The sequence below is a fragment of the Panthera leo genome, chromosome A2 (genome assembly GCF_018350215.1).
Source record: "Panthera leo isolate Ple1 chromosome A2, P.leo_Ple1_pat1.1, whole genome shotgun sequence".
Taxonomy (NCBI): Eukaryota; Metazoa; Chordata; class Mammalia; order Carnivora; family Felidae; genus Panthera; species Panthera leo.
The window spans coordinates 149,733,149-149,752,297 of record NC_056680.1 but is presented as its reverse complement, the minus strand read 5'-3'; the positions used below and the strand labels follow the sequence as shown (position 1 = coordinate 149,752,297).

General features: G+C 49.3%; 1 protein-coding gene across 5 annotated transcripts in view; it reads left to right on the top strand.

The window, feature by feature from the left end:
* SLC13A4 (solute carrier family 13 member 4) overlaps window positions 1-15,527 on the top strand; it is a 44,369-nt gene extending 28,842 nt beyond the window's left edge. For 3 of the 5 annotated variants that reach the window (XM_042925755.1, XM_042925747.1, XM_042925741.1), the window contains 9 exons: window positions 2,909-3,028; window positions 4,265-4,366; window positions 5,953-6,054; window positions 6,775-6,872; window positions 7,087-7,211; window positions 10,673-10,834; window positions 12,047-12,184; window positions 12,852-13,010; window positions 13,895-15,527. In XM_042925755.1, the coding sequence (XP_042781689.1) occupies window positions 2,909-3,028; window positions 4,265-4,366; window positions 5,953-6,054; window positions 6,775-6,872; window positions 7,087-7,211; window positions 10,673-10,834; window positions 12,047-12,184; window positions 12,852-13,010; window positions 13,895-14,032 (1,144 nt within the window). In that variant the 3' untranslated portion in view covers window positions 14,033-15,527. The remainder of the gene's footprint in view (window positions 1-2,908; window positions 3,029-4,264; window positions 4,367-5,952; window positions 6,055-6,774; window positions 6,873-7,086; window positions 7,212-10,672; window positions 10,835-12,046; window positions 12,185-12,851; window positions 13,011-13,894) is intronic. The other 2 variants (XR_006198978.1, XM_042925764.1) reach the window with 2 other exon arrangements.
* Window positions 15,528-19,149: the final 3,622 nt, after the last annotated feature.

Below are 19,149 nucleotides of genomic sequence, written 5' to 3'. Positions count from 1 at the left end.
TTGGTGACACAGAGGTAACCTAGGCAAGAGCAATTTGGTCAGATTGAAAAGTGAAGCCAAGTGTCAGTGAGGTGAGGAGTATGCTGGAGGTGAGTAGACGGAGAGTTGTCTGTGATGGGAAGGAGAGGTATGGGATGATGACAAAGGAAGAGTCCAGTGGGGTCAAGAGGGGGTTTTAAGACGGAAGATGTTTAAATGCTGATAGGCATGTCCAGGTGAGAGGAAAATTAAAGTTTTGGGAGAGAGGTGATGATTGATAGAGTGATATCACTGAGAAAACAAGAAAGGATGGGCTCCAGAGCAGAGGGCAGAGAAATTGATCATAGCCAAGAGGATAAACACACCCTTCCATTTAGCAGGAAAGGGAAGGAAGGAAGGAAGGAAGGAAGGAAGGAAGGAAGGAAGGAAGGATTGAAGGGGGGGAATGGGGGAAGGAAAGAAGGAAGGAGGGAAGGAGGAAAGGAGGGAGGGAGGTGGGGAGGGAGAGATGGAGGGAGGGAGGGACGGAAGGAAGGGAGGGAGGGAGGAAGGAAGGGGGGAAGGATTGAAGGGGGAATGGGGGAAGGAAAGAAGGAAGGAGGGAAGGAGGAAGGGAGAGAAAGGAGGGAGGGAGGTGGGGAGGGAGAGATGGAGGGAGGGAGGAAGGGAAGGAAGAAAGAAAGGAAGGAGAGAGGGAAGGAAAGAGGGAAGGAAGGAAGGAGGGAAGGAAGGTAGGAAGGGAGGGAGGGAGGAAGGAAAGGGGGAAGGATTGAAGGGGGAATGGGGGAAGGAAAGAAGGAAGGAGGGAAGGAGGAAGGGAGGGAAAGGAGCGAGGGAGGTGGGGAGGGAGAGATGGAGGGAAGGAAGGAAGGAAGGAAGGAAGGAAGGAAGGAAGGAAGAGTGGAAGGATTGAGGGGGGAATGGGGGAAGGAAAGAAGGGAGGAAAGGAGGAAGGGAGGGAAAGGAGTGAGGGAGGTGGGGAGGGAGAGATGGAGGGAAGGAAGGAAGGAAGGAAGGAAACAGAGGGAAGGAAAGGAAGGAAGGAAGAGAGGGAGGAAGGAAGGATTGAAGGGGAATGGGGGAAGTAAAGAAGGAAGGAGGAAAGGAGGGAAAGGAGGGGGGAGGTGGGGAGGGAGAGATGGAGGGAGGGAGGGAAGGAAGGAAACAAGGAAGGAAGGGAGGGAGGAAGGAAGGAAAGGAGGGAGGGAGGGAGGTGGGGAGGGAGAGATGGAGGGAGGGAGGGAGGGAAGGAAGGAAGGAAGGAAGGAAGGAAGGGAGGAAGGGAGGGAGGGAGGGAGGGAGGGAGGAGTGGGGGGGGGCGGGGGAGATGGACCAATGAAAGTTAAGACCAAAGTCTCTGGGACGTGAACTTCATGGAGTCGTCACACCATATTATTCTGTCAAAGCTCTGAGTTTCTGCTCTTCAATTTCTGGTTCACTCTGTGGTTGGGCCGATTCATATTCCCTCAGTCTGCTTCCTGGCTTGTGTCATGGTACATTTAGTCATAACATTGGCTTACTTGGACAGCAGGAATTCTGTGAAAGGAAGGTGGACTCCCCGGATCCCCGCTGGTCTGCAAATGCCACCGTGCTATTTTTCTTGCCACTGGTGAACAGACCACCCCCAGAGTGCATCCTGGCTGTGTTTAAAAAATCTACAAATCGGTTGTTACATTCAGTACATACAGTCACACTTTCTAAAGGCTATAGATGGTATTAGGCCCTAACATTTATCCACAAAAGTCTATTTAATCTATTCGAAAAATCCATTCCTTTTCCTGGGTCCAGGAGCAGGGCCTAGGCTTCTACGTACAGAGAACAGATGATGCAAGACTTCATGCCTGTTGGCCCAGCGCAGCCCAGAGTGATCACTCAGTGATTTACATGCCCTCTGGTGTCCTTCTAGCTCCCAAAGCCCTTCTCTCCACTGATGGTGACTGATAGTCACTGACAGTGACTGACAGTGACTCTGGCCCTTAGGGAGGGCACGAACTGTCACAACTTCCCAAGAGGCACACCGATGGTAAAGGTAAGTCCACGACCAGGCCACAGTGCAAAACAACAGCGTTGTTTCTCTGTGATGGCAGAGAAGATTAAACACTCTTGCGTCCTGTGCTTCCATTGTATTTTCTCTCTGGGGGATTCTTCTCTCGGTCGTTCTCTTTTTCCATGCAGTGTCTAGTGTGAAGAGAGGGGCACAGTCTCCTCCCAGCTTAGAGGAGTTCTGTGCCCAGTCCCGACTAGAAGAGCCCAAGGGCAAAGGAATGCAGGTGTTGTCTAGGCTATAGTCGTGGCTCACATGTGGCTCCCCAGGAAACGACACCTGGGCTGGGGCCACCGCCCTGCCTGGCGATGAATGGAGAGTCCTCCGGGTAACCTCCCTGAGACGCTAAGACACCAGTGCATGTTGATCAAAGATTTAGAGATTCTAAGTCATGGTTCTCCTATGGGCACAGTCAACACCGGGGACCCTCCTGATGCTCTAGAGTCCAAACTTCTCCAGAATTGCATCCCCCAGTCAAAGCTCATATTGCTTCAGTGACTTTATTACCCAAAGTATACCAGACTGTCCTTTGCATTCTCTGTTGTCCTGAAAAACAGATGAGTAAACATATAAGAAGAATCTTTATATAAATTAAGAGCAAAGAGCTCCCGAGTGGCTCTCCTGAGCGCAAAGTATATAGGTTTCAGTGAAATCAATTTTGGGTGTTTAGGTGCCTTTTTTAAGTTTCCTTCATAATTCTTGGGACCAGTAGAGTTGCAACTGTCAAAGACGTGAGTTCTAGGTAACGTGTTACCTTATTGTTACCATCATCTCTGCCGTTAGCTCTGATGCATGTCTTCTTAAGGAGCATTTCGCTTATTACCCCCAGACACCACACGGGAACCCACCCTTTTCTAATCACTGACCTGGTTTCTTCCCCTCCAGCCAGTACCCAGCTGCAGAGGTGGTCAACTTCGGCACCTGGTTCCTCTTCAGCTTCCCCATCTCCCTCATCATGCTGGTGGTCAGCTGGTTCTGGATGCACTGGCTGTTCCTGGGCTGCAAGTGAGTCCCAGGGCCCTGCCCAGCAAGGCACCGAGGCTCTCCCGTCCATCCAAAGTCATGGTGCGCGCCGTGGAGAGCACTCCGCGGGGAGCCACCAATAACCCTGGAGGACGCGTGAGGAGAACGCACCGTACTAGATGGGGAGTCAGGCGTCACCTGGTCTAGACCCTCTAAACATACACGGACTCTGCACTTCACTATGAGCTCCACGGTGGAATGTTCTTAATTCCAACTAGCTGGTTAAAGGAACTGCCTGATTTAGAACAAGTGTGAATGGCGGGTGGTTAATGTAGTTTCATTTCATTCAAAGCATACGGAGTGATTTGAACTAATTTCTAAAGAAACGTGACTCCAAGTAGAAGTCTCTTTAGGCTTTGTTTTATACACGTGACTGATTTATACTTAGTCGTTGTGTGAAATATGCTCATATTTCTCAGAACCACAAGTTAGCTATTCCTCCTGCAATATAATTTCTAACATTAATCGGCTTAGGAAGCCTTTTCTTCATAACCATAAGTTGACCAGCCTCGAACACATAAAGGGAAGATACACATGATGTTTTGATATTGGTCCACGGGACCCAAGACTCCCATTGCTCAGGGAATGTTCTCTGAGCAGACTTTAAAAAAAAAAATTTTTTTTAATGTTTATTTTTGAGAGAGAGAGAGAGAGAGAGAGAGAGAGAGCGCAAACAGGGGAGGGGCTGAGGGAGACACAGAATCTGAAGCAGGCTCCAGGCTCTGAGCTGTCAGCACAGAGCCCTACGTGGGGCTTGAACTCACAAATCGTGAGATCATGACCTGCGCTGAAGTCGGATGCTCAACCGACTGAGCCACCCAGCCACCCCCAGACTTTTTTTTTTTTTAATAACACAGAGGCTACTATGACATCAATGACAGCTGCATACTTCTATACCTCCAGCACGTAGAAAACAGCCCCATGTAAATACACTTTCCCAAGTCTGTAAGACATGACTTCACACCCATACACCAGAGATATACCCAGATAAAGATGCCCAAAAGCCTATGGGAGAGGCTGATGAGAGGCTGTGAAACCTGGCAGAAAAAAAAGTTGTAGGGTATCGGGTGCCTGGCTCAATCGGTTAAGCATCTGACTTGGTACCAGGTCACGATCTCATGGTTCATGAGTTTGAGCCCCACATCGGGCTCTGCGCTGACAGCGCTGAGCCTGCTTTGGATTCTCTGTCTCATTCTTTTGCTCATTCTTCCTCCTCAGTTTTAGAGAGACCTGCTCTCTGAGCAAGAAGAAGAAGACCAAAAGGGAAGCGTTGTCAGAGAAGAGGATCCAAGAGGAATATGAAAAGCTGGGAGCCATTAGGTAAAAATCAGCCATTCACCTTCTCTCCCCCCAGGAAAGCATGGCAGGTAAAGTGAGCACATAAGCAGCCTTGTTCTCGACAGTCCCTTGAGCTGGGGGAGTTTTCCGCAACTATGAATCCAGGCATTTAGAACTGCTACTTAATGCCCAAGTCCAGCTGGCCCAGACTCCAGGTGGCCCCCCTTCCCGTTTACCATATTCGAAGTCCAAGGTATAGCCGTGGTGTGGGTGTGGATGTCATACGTGGGGTGGCCGGGGAAAGATGTGCGAGTCAGTACAGCCACACTCTTGGGGACAGGCCCAATTCCCCATAAAGTCAGCCCCCTCACACTGCTCTGAATGGGCCACCGCTGGTCCACGGACACTCCTAGGGAGCTGGGGCGGGTGGGGTGGGGGGGATCGGGCATCATCAGATACAGACTTGAAGACACCCCCATCCTCAGCAATTTCCATCAGCTTTCCCCAGTGACCTCGTGTCCCATCTGGGGCCGTTTCTCCTTTGATGGCAATTGGCAGGTACAGTTTGGGCAAAAGGATCCCGGCATAAGCAGTATTTTTAAATGTTTTAATTTATACAAGGAATACATGTTCATTGTAGAACATTTAGGACATAAGGAAAACATAAAGAAAAAACTAAAGTCGAGTTTTAGTTATTCAGTATTAACTGTCAACAACTGTTAACATAATGCACTCTTCCTTATATGCTTGTTTTGTGCAAAATTATATGTATTTTTGCTAAAATTCAATCCAAACTAAACACAGTATTATATCTTGCCTCCCGCCCCCCCCGCCCCCCACTTAGGATTAGGCTGTTGTTATATTCCCAGGCCATTAACTCTGCTATGCAAACACGATCATTAAATGTATCTCATTTGAGCCTACAGTTATACCAAAATGTACCTGATGTCATGGACTATCGCTGAGTATGTAGGTTGTTTCCATTTTCAGTGTTGAATTCTTAAATAGGTAACATAGCACTGGCATTTCTGGTTATTTCCTTGCATGAAAGGAAGGACCGAGTTGAAGGCTCCAGATATACATCAGCACATTCCCTCAAAAAGGTTGTCGCAGCTCCTGCCCTCACCAGCAGCGTTCGGGGGCCTCTTCCACCGCATTCTCCTCAGCGGCCATATTGTGTTTTGTCTTATTTTCCTTTTAATGTGTGTTTATTTATTTTGAGAGAGAGGAAGAGCGAGAGCAGGGTTGGGGCAGAGAGAGAGAGAGGAAGAGAGAGAATCCCAAGCAGGCTCCGCGCTGTCTCGCGAACCGTGAGATCATGACCTGAGCCAAAACCGAGAGTCAGACGCTTAACCTTAAGCATGAGCCACCGGGCGCCCCGTGGACCTCGTGTTGTTGTACAACCGCATCCCGCTGTGCCACCCTATATCTCCTCCCGCCTCACCTCGAGGACCCGCGGTTAACGCCATGTGTTCTGGCACCTTCTCAGCCCGCTTCACACTTCCCGGCAGCCGCTCAGCACCGTGGGCTGGTGGCTCTGAGCCCCGAACGCAGGAGCGCCTGCAGTGAAGTGAAAAACATGCAGACTTCGCGGTTCCTGGAGCAGCTCTTTCTGTTGTATTTCGTAGCTACCCTGAAATGGTAACCGGATTTTTCTTCATCCTGATGACCGTGCTGTGGTTTACCCGGGAGCCTGGCTTTGTTCCTGGCTGGGATTCTTTCTTTGAAAAGTAAGTGATGTTGTCTCCTCCTTAAGGAGACACCACCACCACCACCCCCACCCCACCCCCGCCCACATACACACACAGAGTCTTCAGGCAGGTCCCACCTGTGTCCCTCCTCCATTCTTAAGGGCAGCGCTCTTCTGTTCCCTGGAAAGTGCCCTCTTTTAAGGGAAGCCAGAGTGTGGCGTCAGGAAGAAAATGGCCACGTGGCCTCTGTGTGTCGCGTTGGGATGTGGTGCTGCCCCTTACCAGTCGTGTGACCTTGGTCTTGTTACTGGAGCTGCCTCACAGGCGGCTCTGAGGGTTCAAGATCAGCTGTGAGAGTGGTGGCTGAGGCCTTGGCAGGGAGAGGCAGGCAGAGGCCCCCGTGCCACCCCGGCAGGACCTCGGAGGGCCGGGGCCACCGTTCTCTCTCAGCACGGCTTCTCCTTTGAGCAAAGACACATGTGGAGGTGTGGCCCTTGCAGGAAAGGGAACTCATCCTTTTCCCTTCCCCTTCACCGAAATCACTCCTGATGTCTCCTTCTCTAGGGCCCGTAGATCCACACTAGACATCCACCTTAGCCACCAGCCTCCAGACATCAGCTGGCTAGTGGGGCAACAGGTGCAGGAGGGAAGGCTGACCGCCCTCCAGCCTGGGTCCCAAAGAGAGGCCCCGCGTTCAGAGGGACTGTTCTGAGACATCGTGCTACCCTCCTCCTCCAGCCCTGCCTGTCTCTTTGCTAGGAAGGGCTACCGCACGGATGCCACAGTCTCCGTTTTCCTCGGCTTCCTCCTTTTCCTGATCCCGGCAAAGAAGCCTTGCTTTGGGAAGAAGAGTGACGGTGAGAGAAGAAGTTGGGGCTGGCCCTAGTCAATAATACCCAAGTCAGAATTGGGGGAAGGAGATTTACCGGGGCTGTTCTGAGTGCCTCCCCCGTACCCCACGATAGAGGCAGAGCCCTCTCCCAAATCATCGGTTCATCAGTTAGGCCCTTGATCCACGAATCCCACCTATTAGGGTTCATCTGGCTCTACCTCTGTCTACCTGTGATCCAGGGCAGAACCAGGAGCCCTCCCGGGGGACAGAGCCCATCATCACCTGGAAGGACTTCCAGAAGACCATGCCCTGGGAGATTGTCATTCTGGTGGGAGGAGGCTATGCTCTGGCTTCAGGCAGCAAGGTAACTCTTGAATTCTGTTGTCACTGGGCCGAAGAATTTTCAAGCTGCTTTACCTATGGCCATTTCGCTTCTGGGAGGAAGATTCAAAGGCACGGAGGGAGAGGTGAATGGTCACCCAAGGGAACAGTCCAGATGGGAGTGGCCATCCCGTGTCCTGTTCCTGCCCTGAGCTCCTAAGCTAATGCTGCTGGGAACAGAGCTACAGACCAGCTGAGCTATGGGCTCTTGGCACACGGGCACTCACACCTCACTCACCGGCCCACACTGCCACAAGCAAAAGATTTGTTGGATTTCATAGCCATCTCCCTGTGGGCGTGTGACAGTGGTGTTAGGAGATGTGTCTGTAAGGGCCCGGAGACACCCTGCACTGACACACGGAGAACTAGCTCTCAGTCAGTCCTTATGCATATATTGAGCCCCTTGGAAGAATGCACGCTAATGCTCAGGCATATGCTGTAAACGCGCCCTGATTTCCTGACTGGGCAGAACTGGGATGAGATCTTATAAAGGGGGCCAGTGGGAAAGCGTTAGCCCTTCCTGAAATAGAGAATCAGGTTCACACCGTTTGTCCTTTGACCTTTGCTATATTCATTAACTTGGCTCACTTCTGACTGCCCATTCGTTGAGGGCCAGTGCTATCTGCATCACTAATAATAAGGTCAAAGAATCCTACACTTGGAAGGACCCTTGGAGGACACTGGGTCCCGTCTACCCAATGAGGGAATTCCCTGCACGACACCCCTGGGCTTGAACACCACCAGTGACCGGGTATTCTTGAGCAGGGAACAGAGAATCGTTCTTTACATTCAGCTCAGGTCCTCTGTCTGTCTTCCACTATTGGCTCTGACTCTCTCCTCTGGAGCCCCATCCTAGGTAATAATTATTAAAATAATAAAAAGTTATTAGATCCCCTTAGATCTTTTTTTTTTTTTTTTTTTCCTCTCTCAACTAAAAGTCCCTAGTTCCTTCAACCATTCATCAAGAAATAGTGACCCCTTACCACGCTGGTCTCTCTCACCACTCACTACACTTTGACCCTGACCTTATTCAAACGTGGTCCAGAGGCGGTCAGTCTACCGCAGAGTCAAGTAGTCCTATTACTCCAGCCCCAACTCTCACCTCTGATCCAAGCACCATTCTGTATTTTTATGGACGCTTTTACAAGGCCTCAATGGCACTCATGTCAACACTTAGGTTGAAATTGCAGCCAATTAAAACCCCCATTCTGGAGGCGCCTGGGTGGCTCAGTGGGTTAAGCATCCGACTCTGGCTCAGGTCATGATCTCACGGCTTGTGAGTTGGAGCCCTGCATCGGGCTGTCAGCGCAGAGCCCGCTTCAGATCCTCTGTCTTTCTCTCTCTCTGCCCCTCTCCCCCTCGTGCTTTTTCTCTCCCTCTCTCTCTCTCGAAAATAAACAACACAATTTTAAACCCTCATTCTTTTAACCGTTAGCCACTATTAAACTTCAGGTCTTTCAACCAGTTCTGTATACATGCTGTTGGTATTTCTGATTCCAAGTTCAGAATATCATACTTATCTTTTTTGAATTTCAGTTGTTAGTTTTGGCCCCTGAGTCTAGCCTGGAAAGATTTTTTTTTTTTAAACCTAAATTGTATATGTACTACAGATAGCACAGTTCGTATTTCTGTACAATCTAATGACTCTACTAATTTTAGTAATATAATTCAAGTTTGACATAGTGATTCCTACCGAGTTTGAAATCATTTTAGTCTTGACATGAGGAAAATCCAATGTAAAATGCATACCAAGGTTTAAAAAGAAGTAAGACTTCCTTTTTGTGCTTTTTTCTTTTTTTTATTTCTTTTTTTTTTTTTAATTTTTTTTTTCAACGTTTTTTATTTATTTTTGGGACAGAGAGAGACAGAGCATGAACGGGGGAGGGGCAGAGAGAGAGGGAGACACAGAATCGGAAACAGGCTCCAGGCTCCGAGCCATCAGCCCAGAGCCTGACGCGGGGCTCGAACCCACGGACTGCGAGATCGTGACCTGGCTGAAGTCAGACGCTTAACCGACTGCGCCACCCAGGCGCCCCTTTGTGCTTTTTTCTAACTTCGCAATCCAATTTATCAATTTATTTTTAAATTTATCAATTTATCCTGTCTTTGTCCAGTGGGCCAGGTTTAATATGCTAGACGAGATAATAATTACAGAGTTCCTATAGGCCTCAAAGCTCTGTACCAACCATGAATTGCTGTAGTCCCCACATGTTGGATTTGCAGCTCTCGGTCAAGGCTCCCAGGTAAAAGGGCCACAGCAGAGAGAATTCTGAAGGCCTTCGGTCACCAGCTGCCTATGAGCTCGCCTTGGGGTGCTATAGAGATCAAGTAGCCTTTGATGAATTCAGCAAAAGGGAGAAAAAGCCTGCTGACGATGCGGTGAGGCTGTCTTTAACAGCAAAATACGAGTAGGACTTGACCTTGAGGAGTTATAAGATGTCTCACCTTGCTTCCAGCCCTACTCTCCAGTCCTTTAGTGCATCTGCAGTCTCCAGGGTACTCAGGGGACAGCAGAGCACATCAACCACAGGCACATCAACCACAGGACGGAGAGGAGAAGGGAGGGAGGGAGGAGAATGCATATGGCGACCTGGGGTTTTTAGTACAAGGATTCAATGGTGTCCTTCATTTTTTAGGGGAGGGAGGGGATCTTCACCATTGGCAAATGAACAGTTCCCAGCCAAATAAGTTATTCCAAGAGGGAATATTCATTTATTGGAGCGGATCGATGTAAATTTTGCTAATGGAAAAGGTTCAAGAGTGGCAGCATGCCTTTATATCTTGTGTCATGAAAAAGCACTGACGATTGTAGATCCTGATGTCAGCCATGATGAGATTGAACCTGAAACAGGTTGAGACTGTATGACTCGGCTTCTGGGTCACCTTCCCAGGAGGAGGCACCTTCCCACTAAGTGGAGATAGACCCATAATCCTCTCCTTCATCACTCATGTAAAGCTTCTAGTGTTCAGCCCTGCCCACTGACTCCCCCAAAACCACAGGAAAGGTCATTATCCAAAGATGTTGATAATTTTCACCCTTTCACAGGTGATAAGCAAGCTAGATTTCAAAAGCAAAAGTGAGGATTACACTGGGGAGTCTGTGTAAAAAGCACTGTTGACTGAACACCCAGAGTGAGAATGTCAGAAGCTGGAGAGAGTAATGAGATTGACATTGAGGGGCTAGTCACCCCCAAAATCTCTAGCCATTATACAATCATAAAGAATTTTCTGGGCTATAAAAACTGTCTAATTAATCATCAAATCAGTAATGCCTCTGGGTCCAGTCCGCCTGAAAATAGGGAGGCAAATTAGATGACTCCTGCTGGTTCCTTCCAGCACCTCACCCCCCCCCCCCCCACATCCCTGACCTTCTGGAGTCTAAGAATTCCATTGGGAATGGGTGTTTCCTCCTTTCTTCTTATTGTATCACCTGTGTTCCTGCAGAGCTCTGGCCTCTCCACATGGATTGGGCACCAGATGTTGTCTCTGAGTAGCCTCCCACCGTGGGCCATCACCCTGTTGGCATGCATCCTGGTGTCCATTGTCACAGAGTTTGTGAGCAACCCAGCCACCATCACCATCTTCCTGCCTATCCTATGCAGCCTGGTGAGTGGGGCAGGGCTCCCAGGTGTCCAGATGGGCTCCCCCAGGCCCAGGGAGCAGTCCCATGGCTGCCCCTCTCCTCTGGTCATTGCCATGGCCTTCACTGATTGGTGTTCAAGCCATAGTTTGGAGATGACGTCTTTCAAAGAGCCACGGAGAAGTAAATCAATAAATTAATAGATTGTAGCAAGGCTTCTAGAAAATCCTTTCCGAAAGACAGGATTAGTTTTGAGGCAGTTCTGAATGGACAAAATAACTTTTAAACCCTAGGATTCCAATTCCTCACCATCATCAAATTTCTTTCTGTCCTAAGACGTAACAGTAGGGCAGGAGGAATAACGACAGAAAACGGAGGCAAAATGCCCCCAGGAGCACATTCAGCTGTAAAGATCAAGACTGCAGCTCTGTCATCACCACCTCCCCCCAATCTCTCTGTCCAGGAGAGTCTGAGAATTGAAGGCAATGCCAGCCTTACCCCACGGTCTCAGAACAGTCTGTTACTGACAGACCAGGGGAGGAGAGCAACTGCCAGATCTTAGCCCGGCTGAGCAGCGCCCAAAGTAACGCCCCAGACACGATGCTGCGTCTGTCCCATCCACGGGCTGCAACCTAGAAAACAAAGGCTCCTCCCCATCCCCCACAAAAGGATATCTTTCAGCTCTTTTTAACCCCAAACTACCCCCGGTCACTCTCTCTGCTCATTGCTCAGATGTCTCCCTCTGTCACCTGTGTGAGCACAGGAGGGCACTTAGTTAAAACCCCTCAACGACGAGGGCAAGACCATGGGTTCAAATCCCATGCAAAGCAAACACCTTACTTAGAAAAAAAACACAAAAAACAACCTTGGTTCTGCGCCCCAAGGATGAAGGACCCCCCCACTCCAATCAAAGCAGCTTATTCATGAGATTTGAGCTCGAAGGATGAATCTCTCAGCTAAGGAGTAAAATTAGACCAGCCCCAAGAAATGAAACATCCCTTCCAGGAGGGAACTTAAGGCCCATGTTTCCATGGGGAGAGAGGGAGCAGATTGAGCCCATTTGGGTTGCCCGGCACTGTATGCCCTTGAGGGTGGTGATTTAACTACCCCCAGCGCGTGGTCTCCAGCCAAGTTAGCCAACAGCAACCCATCATTGAAAGCGTGCCTGCGATGCTGAGCCCAAGAAACGCCAGCATAATCTCGACGCTAACGTGTCTGTGAATTCTCTCCTCTCCTAGTCCGAAACGCTGCACATTAATCCACTCTACACCCTGATCCCAGTCACCATGTGCATCTCCTTTGCAGTGATGCTGCCCGTGGGCAATCCCCCCAACGCCATCGTCTTCAGCTATGGGCACTGCCAGATCAAAGATATGGTGAGTCGTGGCCGCCCTCTTCCCGCCAGCCCCGGCAGCCGTGAGGACTTCTCCTGAACTTTATCATTTTGTGGCAGCGCCTGTGGTCTGCCAACACCCAGTGCGGTGTGGTAGAAAGAATGGTGCTGGTAAGAAGGCTTTCGGTTGGTCCACAGGCACCAGGAATAGCAACCACGTCCTCTGCCACCCTACTCTGGGAGACAGTGGGTACACGGACAGACAAAGCTGGGACAGACACGAGACGCAGCCCAGTGGGATGGGGCACGAGTCTTTGCCTCCGTTTCTTCACTGGACCAGCAGGCATATTCATTCAAAAAGCTGCTGGCTTACTCATGGGAGCCGAGTGGGAGACACCACAGGGGCCCAGGGGAAAGGGAAAGGGATGACGGCGCAGGGAGGGCCTCACCAATTCTTTTTCACTCGAGTCCAAACTCGTTCTCCGCGGCCCTGTAAATATCAAATGGAGGAAAGGAAGCAAGAGCTCCAGGCCAGGAGCAGATATTCAGACCCTTTTCAGCTTTCAACCCGCTCACCTAAGCGCTCTGTAATACTTCGGGAAAGGGAGGTCACCGCCATCCCCCCCCCCCCCCCACCGCCCCATCTCTTACTGTGCGACCCTGTCTGCTCAAGAGAGTTGAGCTCGGCCCCAACTCTCTTGTCCCCCCAGCTAACTCTCCCGGGTGCCCCCACCACTCACCCCATCCCCCCGCACCTTCTACCCTGGAATCAAGGGATCAGAGACAGCGCCTTTCAAAGGCACCAGGTGACAAGAAGTGAGCTAGTCCTGGGTGCTGACTCGAGACTTCAATTTCCTCATCTTCTAAAGGTAGGGGTGCCAACCAAATGTTCTACGTGGTTCCTTCTAAAGGATCAGCCCCTTTAGAACCTGCCCCCTCTGCCAGGAGACAGGGGCGGCCCTCCACGCCCAAAGCCCAGGGGGCAAGGCCGATTAATACGTCCAGGGCCCTGCCCACAAAGCAGGGAGCCAACGCATCTAGTCACTTGCCTGGAACCATCTCCTCACGGCTTTCCCAACTTAACGCCAGCCCTCCTTACTGTACATTTTTCCATCTGGCCCTGGCTCGGCCATCCATCTTGCCCCACACACCCCCCCTCAGCCTGTGAGGCTCAGTTCCGTGGCGGAAACGGGAGGGCTGAGTCGTGGAGGCGACATCCCCTCAGCGGAAAGAAGCAAAGCTAGCTCGCCCGCGTCACTCTCCCGCCGAAGGGCTGAGCAGAGACAGCCGACCTGGTTCTCCACGTGAACCCCACGTACACAACCTTCCGTAGGCCGTTCCTTTGGGAAGGAAAACACGGTTAACAGTGGCAAAGGCTTTGTAGAACCTGGCCTCTCCTACAGGTCCCCCTACGTATCAGCACGTTAAAGGTTCCGAGAAGTTCCTGCCTTAATGCACTTCCCTATCACGCGGGCCCCCTGCTTGGCGTGAGTCTTAAACGGAGACCTGGTGTTCCAAGCACACACGTGCCAGGCCTCCATTTGGGAGTGACGGCACTGCAGGTGGAGACAGTTCTAGTGGCCTCTCCCATCCTGCCACACTCCCAAGACACCCTTCGAGGCAACACTATGGATCCCAGGCAGTGACTGCGACAGACTAGTGCCAACCCTTGGGGTGGGGGCACAGAGGAGCACCCGGGGTCTGTGCTGCTGCCCGCTCAGTGACTTGGGTGGGCTTGGTTTGTGTCCTACAGGTGAAAGCTGGCCTGGGGGTCAATGTCATTGGCCTGGTGATCGTGATGGTGGCCATCAACACATGGGGAGTTAGCCTCTTCCACTTGGACACTTTTCCAGCCTGGGCTAAGGTCAGTAACCTCACTGATCAGGCCTGACACAAGCGGGCACACAGCCCAGCCAGAGGAGCTACGAGCGCCGAACAGAATCTGACCAAGAAAGCCGCCAGGAGCACACAACCCCCACCAGAAGATTCCACAGCCTGCCACCCCAGGTGACGAGCAGGAAGCCTCCGATGCTGGGACGTTAGTGCCTTCTTCTCCACCCTCCTTCCTCAGCACTGTAGTTCAGGAAAACCTAGCACCGTTCTCACGTCCTGTATCTTGGGCTCTCCAGGTCTTTCTGAGGACAGGAAGAGCAGAAAGGCTGACTCAGTCGCCCCTCAGAGGCTAACTAAGCCTCACAAACTAGCCTCACTGGCTTCCATGTTATTCTTAATACCTTAACCCCTTTTTAGGAGTTGGAGGAGAAATCAAATCATCCCACCTGTGTAGTCACATCTCCTCTTTCGGAGGAAAATCTTCCCCCGGAACTTTCTCCTCAGCGTTTCTATCCTAAGTTCTCACCACAAAAAGGCGATCTTGGCAAGTCCTCTTTGTGGCGATCAGTACTGTTTTCTCACTACTCTGATTCCCTTCTAAGCATCTCCCTTCAATGGCTTCTCTTTACCCTTGGCACCAAATTCCCATAAAGAAATAGTGTCCCCCTTTAGAAAGAGGCTTGTACTGTTCTCTTTGTCCAAGGAAAAAGAAGTAGAGACAGAAGACACACGGAAATCAGTACAGGTATCCCCGGCTTTTCAAAAGTTCTGGTTACGCCGCTTTGCTTTTACAAAAGACCTACATGAGTACCTGTTTTGGCTAACCGGAGGAAATCTGAAGAGGATTTTTGGATTTCCGAGAAGAGTCCAAGTAGTGTTCAGTGGTTTTGCGGCGAGCCCTTCGAGGGGCAGTGCGCAACCTGAGCAACTGGAGTGGTGCCACTGGGCCGCCTCCCGGGGAACTGCACCCAGCGTCTCTGCACGGAGCCGCCGGAGCTGCGAGCTGCACCTGCGAGCGTCTGTGCTTTACGCCCATTTACTTTGCACACCCGTCAGCAAGAAGTTCCTAAGGTATCAGGGAAGCCTAAGAGAGGTTATTGCGGAGGTCTGGAAACGCTCAAACGTCTTTGCATATAAATGAATGGCAAGTGCCTCTTCGCTTTATGTCATTTTGGCTTACGGAAGGTTTCATAGGAATTCTCTACTTTTGGAGAGTGGGGGGGCACCTGTCTCTCTCTTCGCTTTCCACTAATCATCAGTACCACTGCACTGGGTGAGTTGGGAGGGAGAAAAAACTTCCCTACCTGTCTTATTAAAAAGGCCAAAACTGTCATTAAGACCACAGTGCTATTAGCGATATCTGACTGGCTTTCTTTTGGATGTAATGAGTAGTTTGTTCCTGAGAAAGCAAGTACGGAAGGCCTCACACACCAGCCACTTCCTACAGGGAGCCCCTCGAGGGGAGAGACATCTTCTGTCTCTTCAAGTCCCCCGCAACTCATACGATATAGTAAACTAACTACCTAATAAATGTTTCCTGTGAGAAAAAATCACTTTGGAAATCAAGGCCTCCTTCTTCCTCTTGAAAACCAGGCCGTTTTCTCCACGACGGATATTCCTGCTCGATGACTGGATACAGCTCCCAATCCCCCTGGCTTGGAGACATTACATAGTTCTGATTTCTACCACCAGTTACTTGCTAAGTAGGTCTTACTGGAAAAGGTACACCCTGGAGCTGCTACATTGTTTTACTTGATTTTAAGTTATTACTGACAGCATGGCCGGTTTCCCCACAACAATAACTTATCAGTGAAGTCGCTCTCTTAGTTTATCAAGGGTCTGTGAATTATTAAGATTGCTTTTGTGCCGGTCAGCACTTGCGTGCTCTGACCACAACGAAACTGACAGGATTTAACCGCGGATATTACTGCTGCTTCTGCATCAATGAGCTTAGGCCACATTATGTGACTAGTGATGAAAATAAAGACCTCCTGAGCCCAAATAAAATCCCAGTGTAATATACGCTATGGCTGCTTTGATGGAATCTGCATAGTTCTCTTGCTATGAAATGTTCAGAAGAGGCAGGGTGTTAGCGTATCGTCATGGCTGCCAAAGTGTCAAATGTCAATTACAGAACTTGGACCCCAAGCCTCTAGGTCAGACAGTGAGAAAAAGGTGCAAATAATAAGAATTCCAGGAGTATAAACAAGTAAAAAGAGAAAGAAGCGTTGACTTAGAATTAAGCTGACCTGAATCACTGGCCACCATTGAGCGTTTGAGAACCGCACTCACTCCTAAAGGGAAAGCAGTGCAGCTCCCCACGGCAGATGCTGCTGGAAGCTTCCAGGAGCCAGTGCACTCGACTGGCCAATTGAGAAACAGCATTTATTTCAGTCCGGTCTACTGACCGTTCTGAAAAGCAGCACTGTTCTCTCCCAACATCAGAGATCAGGCCAACCAAGACTGCTCATTCCAGGGACAGGAAAGGTCAGAAACGACTAACGACCCCTTGTCATCACTGATGGACACTAACTAAAGGCTCTCCTGAGTAGTCTCTTGCAAACAGGTTACAATTTGACTTTTATCTTCTAACATCACAATGTTAAAAAGAAAGCAGTAAGTGACCACCTTATACCTGCTCCTTTGATAGATGACTGAGAAACAAAGACACTTCACTGCACCTTATTTTCAAGTCAATTATGTATCAAACTTGCCTAATTGCCTTTGGAAATTGCCTTTGAAATTCCTTTTAGTCACCCATGAAGGACATGGTACACAATCTTTTATGTTAGCATTTACATGGCAAAGACTCGTGAACCACCTTTTAGTAAAGAAAACACAGCTAGTTTTCCCTCCAACATGAGAAAAGATCTGTTTCTTCAGCTGAATACTAAATCACGTAGTTGGCTTCACACTTAGGGGCCACGTTTGCAAAAGTACATCTAAACACTAGAATCACTCTCAGTATATAGCAAGATGTTCAAACCGTTAGAACACAAAGGTGAGAGAGACCAAGTACACGTGTAACCCATCCCGTGGCTGCCCTCACTAAATGAATTCTTAGCACAACTGCCCAGCAATTTACATGGTGACTCTTTCTTGTCCTGATCTTTTACAATTGCACATGCAAAAATGATGCAACCACACGGCACCTTGCATAAGGCCTTACCACAGGGGCAACGATCCACATGGGCCCGCGACTCAGGTTTTGCAATGCCCCACCCTGTGCACTTTCCATAAAACCTCACCGTTCCGGTGTTTCCCAGCACCTTGTAAAAAAAATGTACTTGACGAAATATGGCACATGGAGATTCAGAAAAGGCATAAACACGAAAATCTGAGTGTCACGAGCTCCCCTATTACACCAGGCAAGATCTCCAAATATTTTCCCTTTGCCACCCTGTGGCCTTCCACAAGGCCCTAACGGTCAGTAGGGAAAAAAACACTCATTCATGAGTAAGGAATGGAAATGCTACGTGCAAAGACCAAGATGGGCAGTTTAAGAAAAAGCCTCATTTGCTCCAGGACAGTCTGTAGAGTTCCTTCAGGGGGACTAACAGATAAAGCATTAAAAAGGCAGGAGACCTCAGCAGAAAAACAAACACCAGCCTTGTATCTGGGGACTGTACTGCTCAGTGGAAATGAAAACATGCACGTGCACATATGCTCTGTGAACCCGTATGCAGACAGCTAGAGAAACCACACGCTGTAACTTCCTCTACCGTCCTACAAATGGAAACTGAAAAAATGGGCCTACAAATGGGCTAGAAAAAATGAAATCGTTCCTCTAAATCAGCAACAGGTCTCTGCTCAATTGCCTAAAACACCAAATCACTAGAAAAGTCCACTGAAGACATCAATGGCAACTTCAACTCCTGACATATTTAACACCCCTTTTGATGATGTTAAATGAGGTTGTTTGGGTTTTTCTCTCCCTTTGTTTGGGAGGATTGTGGTTTAAGGATAAACTTGTCAGGTCCAATGTCTTTATGAAGTTCCCAACATCAACCCTGAAGTCATATTTTGCACACGTGAGTAATCTTCCTTTTACGATCAGGTATGGCAAGAAGTTTTCTTAAGCCACGTTGACAGAGGAGTTTTCCAACATTTTTAAAAGCAGAAGATGAGTATGTCTTGCAGGGACTCTTCCCCTCCCTCTGAGGGTGTGTGAGGCAAGAGTCCCTGCGTAACAACACTCTTAGTGCCACAATCACAATGGCTGCACCCCTCACTCGTGTGGCAAAGTTTCAACTACACCCCAACATCCGTGATGGTTCTGGGCTCCTCCTCTAGCTCAGTGAGGATAACCTTGCCTGAGAACTCCGAGCCCCTTTTCACTGCTTCAAGAACCTAACTAGAAGAGGGTATCTGAATGGGGAGCACGGAGGCAGCCGGTACTCACTGCGGAGCAGTTTATATGGTGAAGGCAAATGCAGGAATGGATTTGCTGGATGGCTCCCCACCGGGGAGCGAGGGTAAGAGTCACTCCTGAGGGAAGCCCTAAATCCCAATGTGCTTGGTTTACAAGGCGTAATAGAGAGACCTAATCTCCTAACATTTAAGTTACCTTTCTAAGCTTGTGGCATTTTGAATACCCTCAAAAGCGGTAAAACTTTATCCTTCAAGGCTGTATTTCATTCTGCTAACAATTCAGTCATTCAAGATCAAATCTTATGAGCCAGGAAGTGTGATCAAGGTAGATATTCTAGATTTTCATCAGCAACCAGGAGAGTGACCACAGAGTAATGACAAAGTCTGCATGGTTCATAAACTGGTTCCAAAAGCAACTGCAGGAAAATAAAGTATTCTGACCAAAAGCAGCGTGTTTGGGCCAGTATCTGTTATTTATTGGGCAATTTGCAAAGCACTGTGTAACACATCACATACATTATCTCACCTGTTTCTCATGTGAGCGTATGAGGTAGATATTGCGTCCACATCTTACAGAGAATACAACAGTGTCAGAAAAATAAGACGCTTGCCCATGATCTCACTCCTAGGGTGAAGTCACACCATAATATGCTGTTTTCACGCCACCTGTATCACACGCCAGGACAAGCTGCCAGGGATAAAACCCATACCCATGTACGAGAGATCCCCGTTTTCAAAGAGAAAACAGAAACTTTTGTCTTATAATCACGCAGTACCAATGTCATCACTGCCTGAATAAAGGTG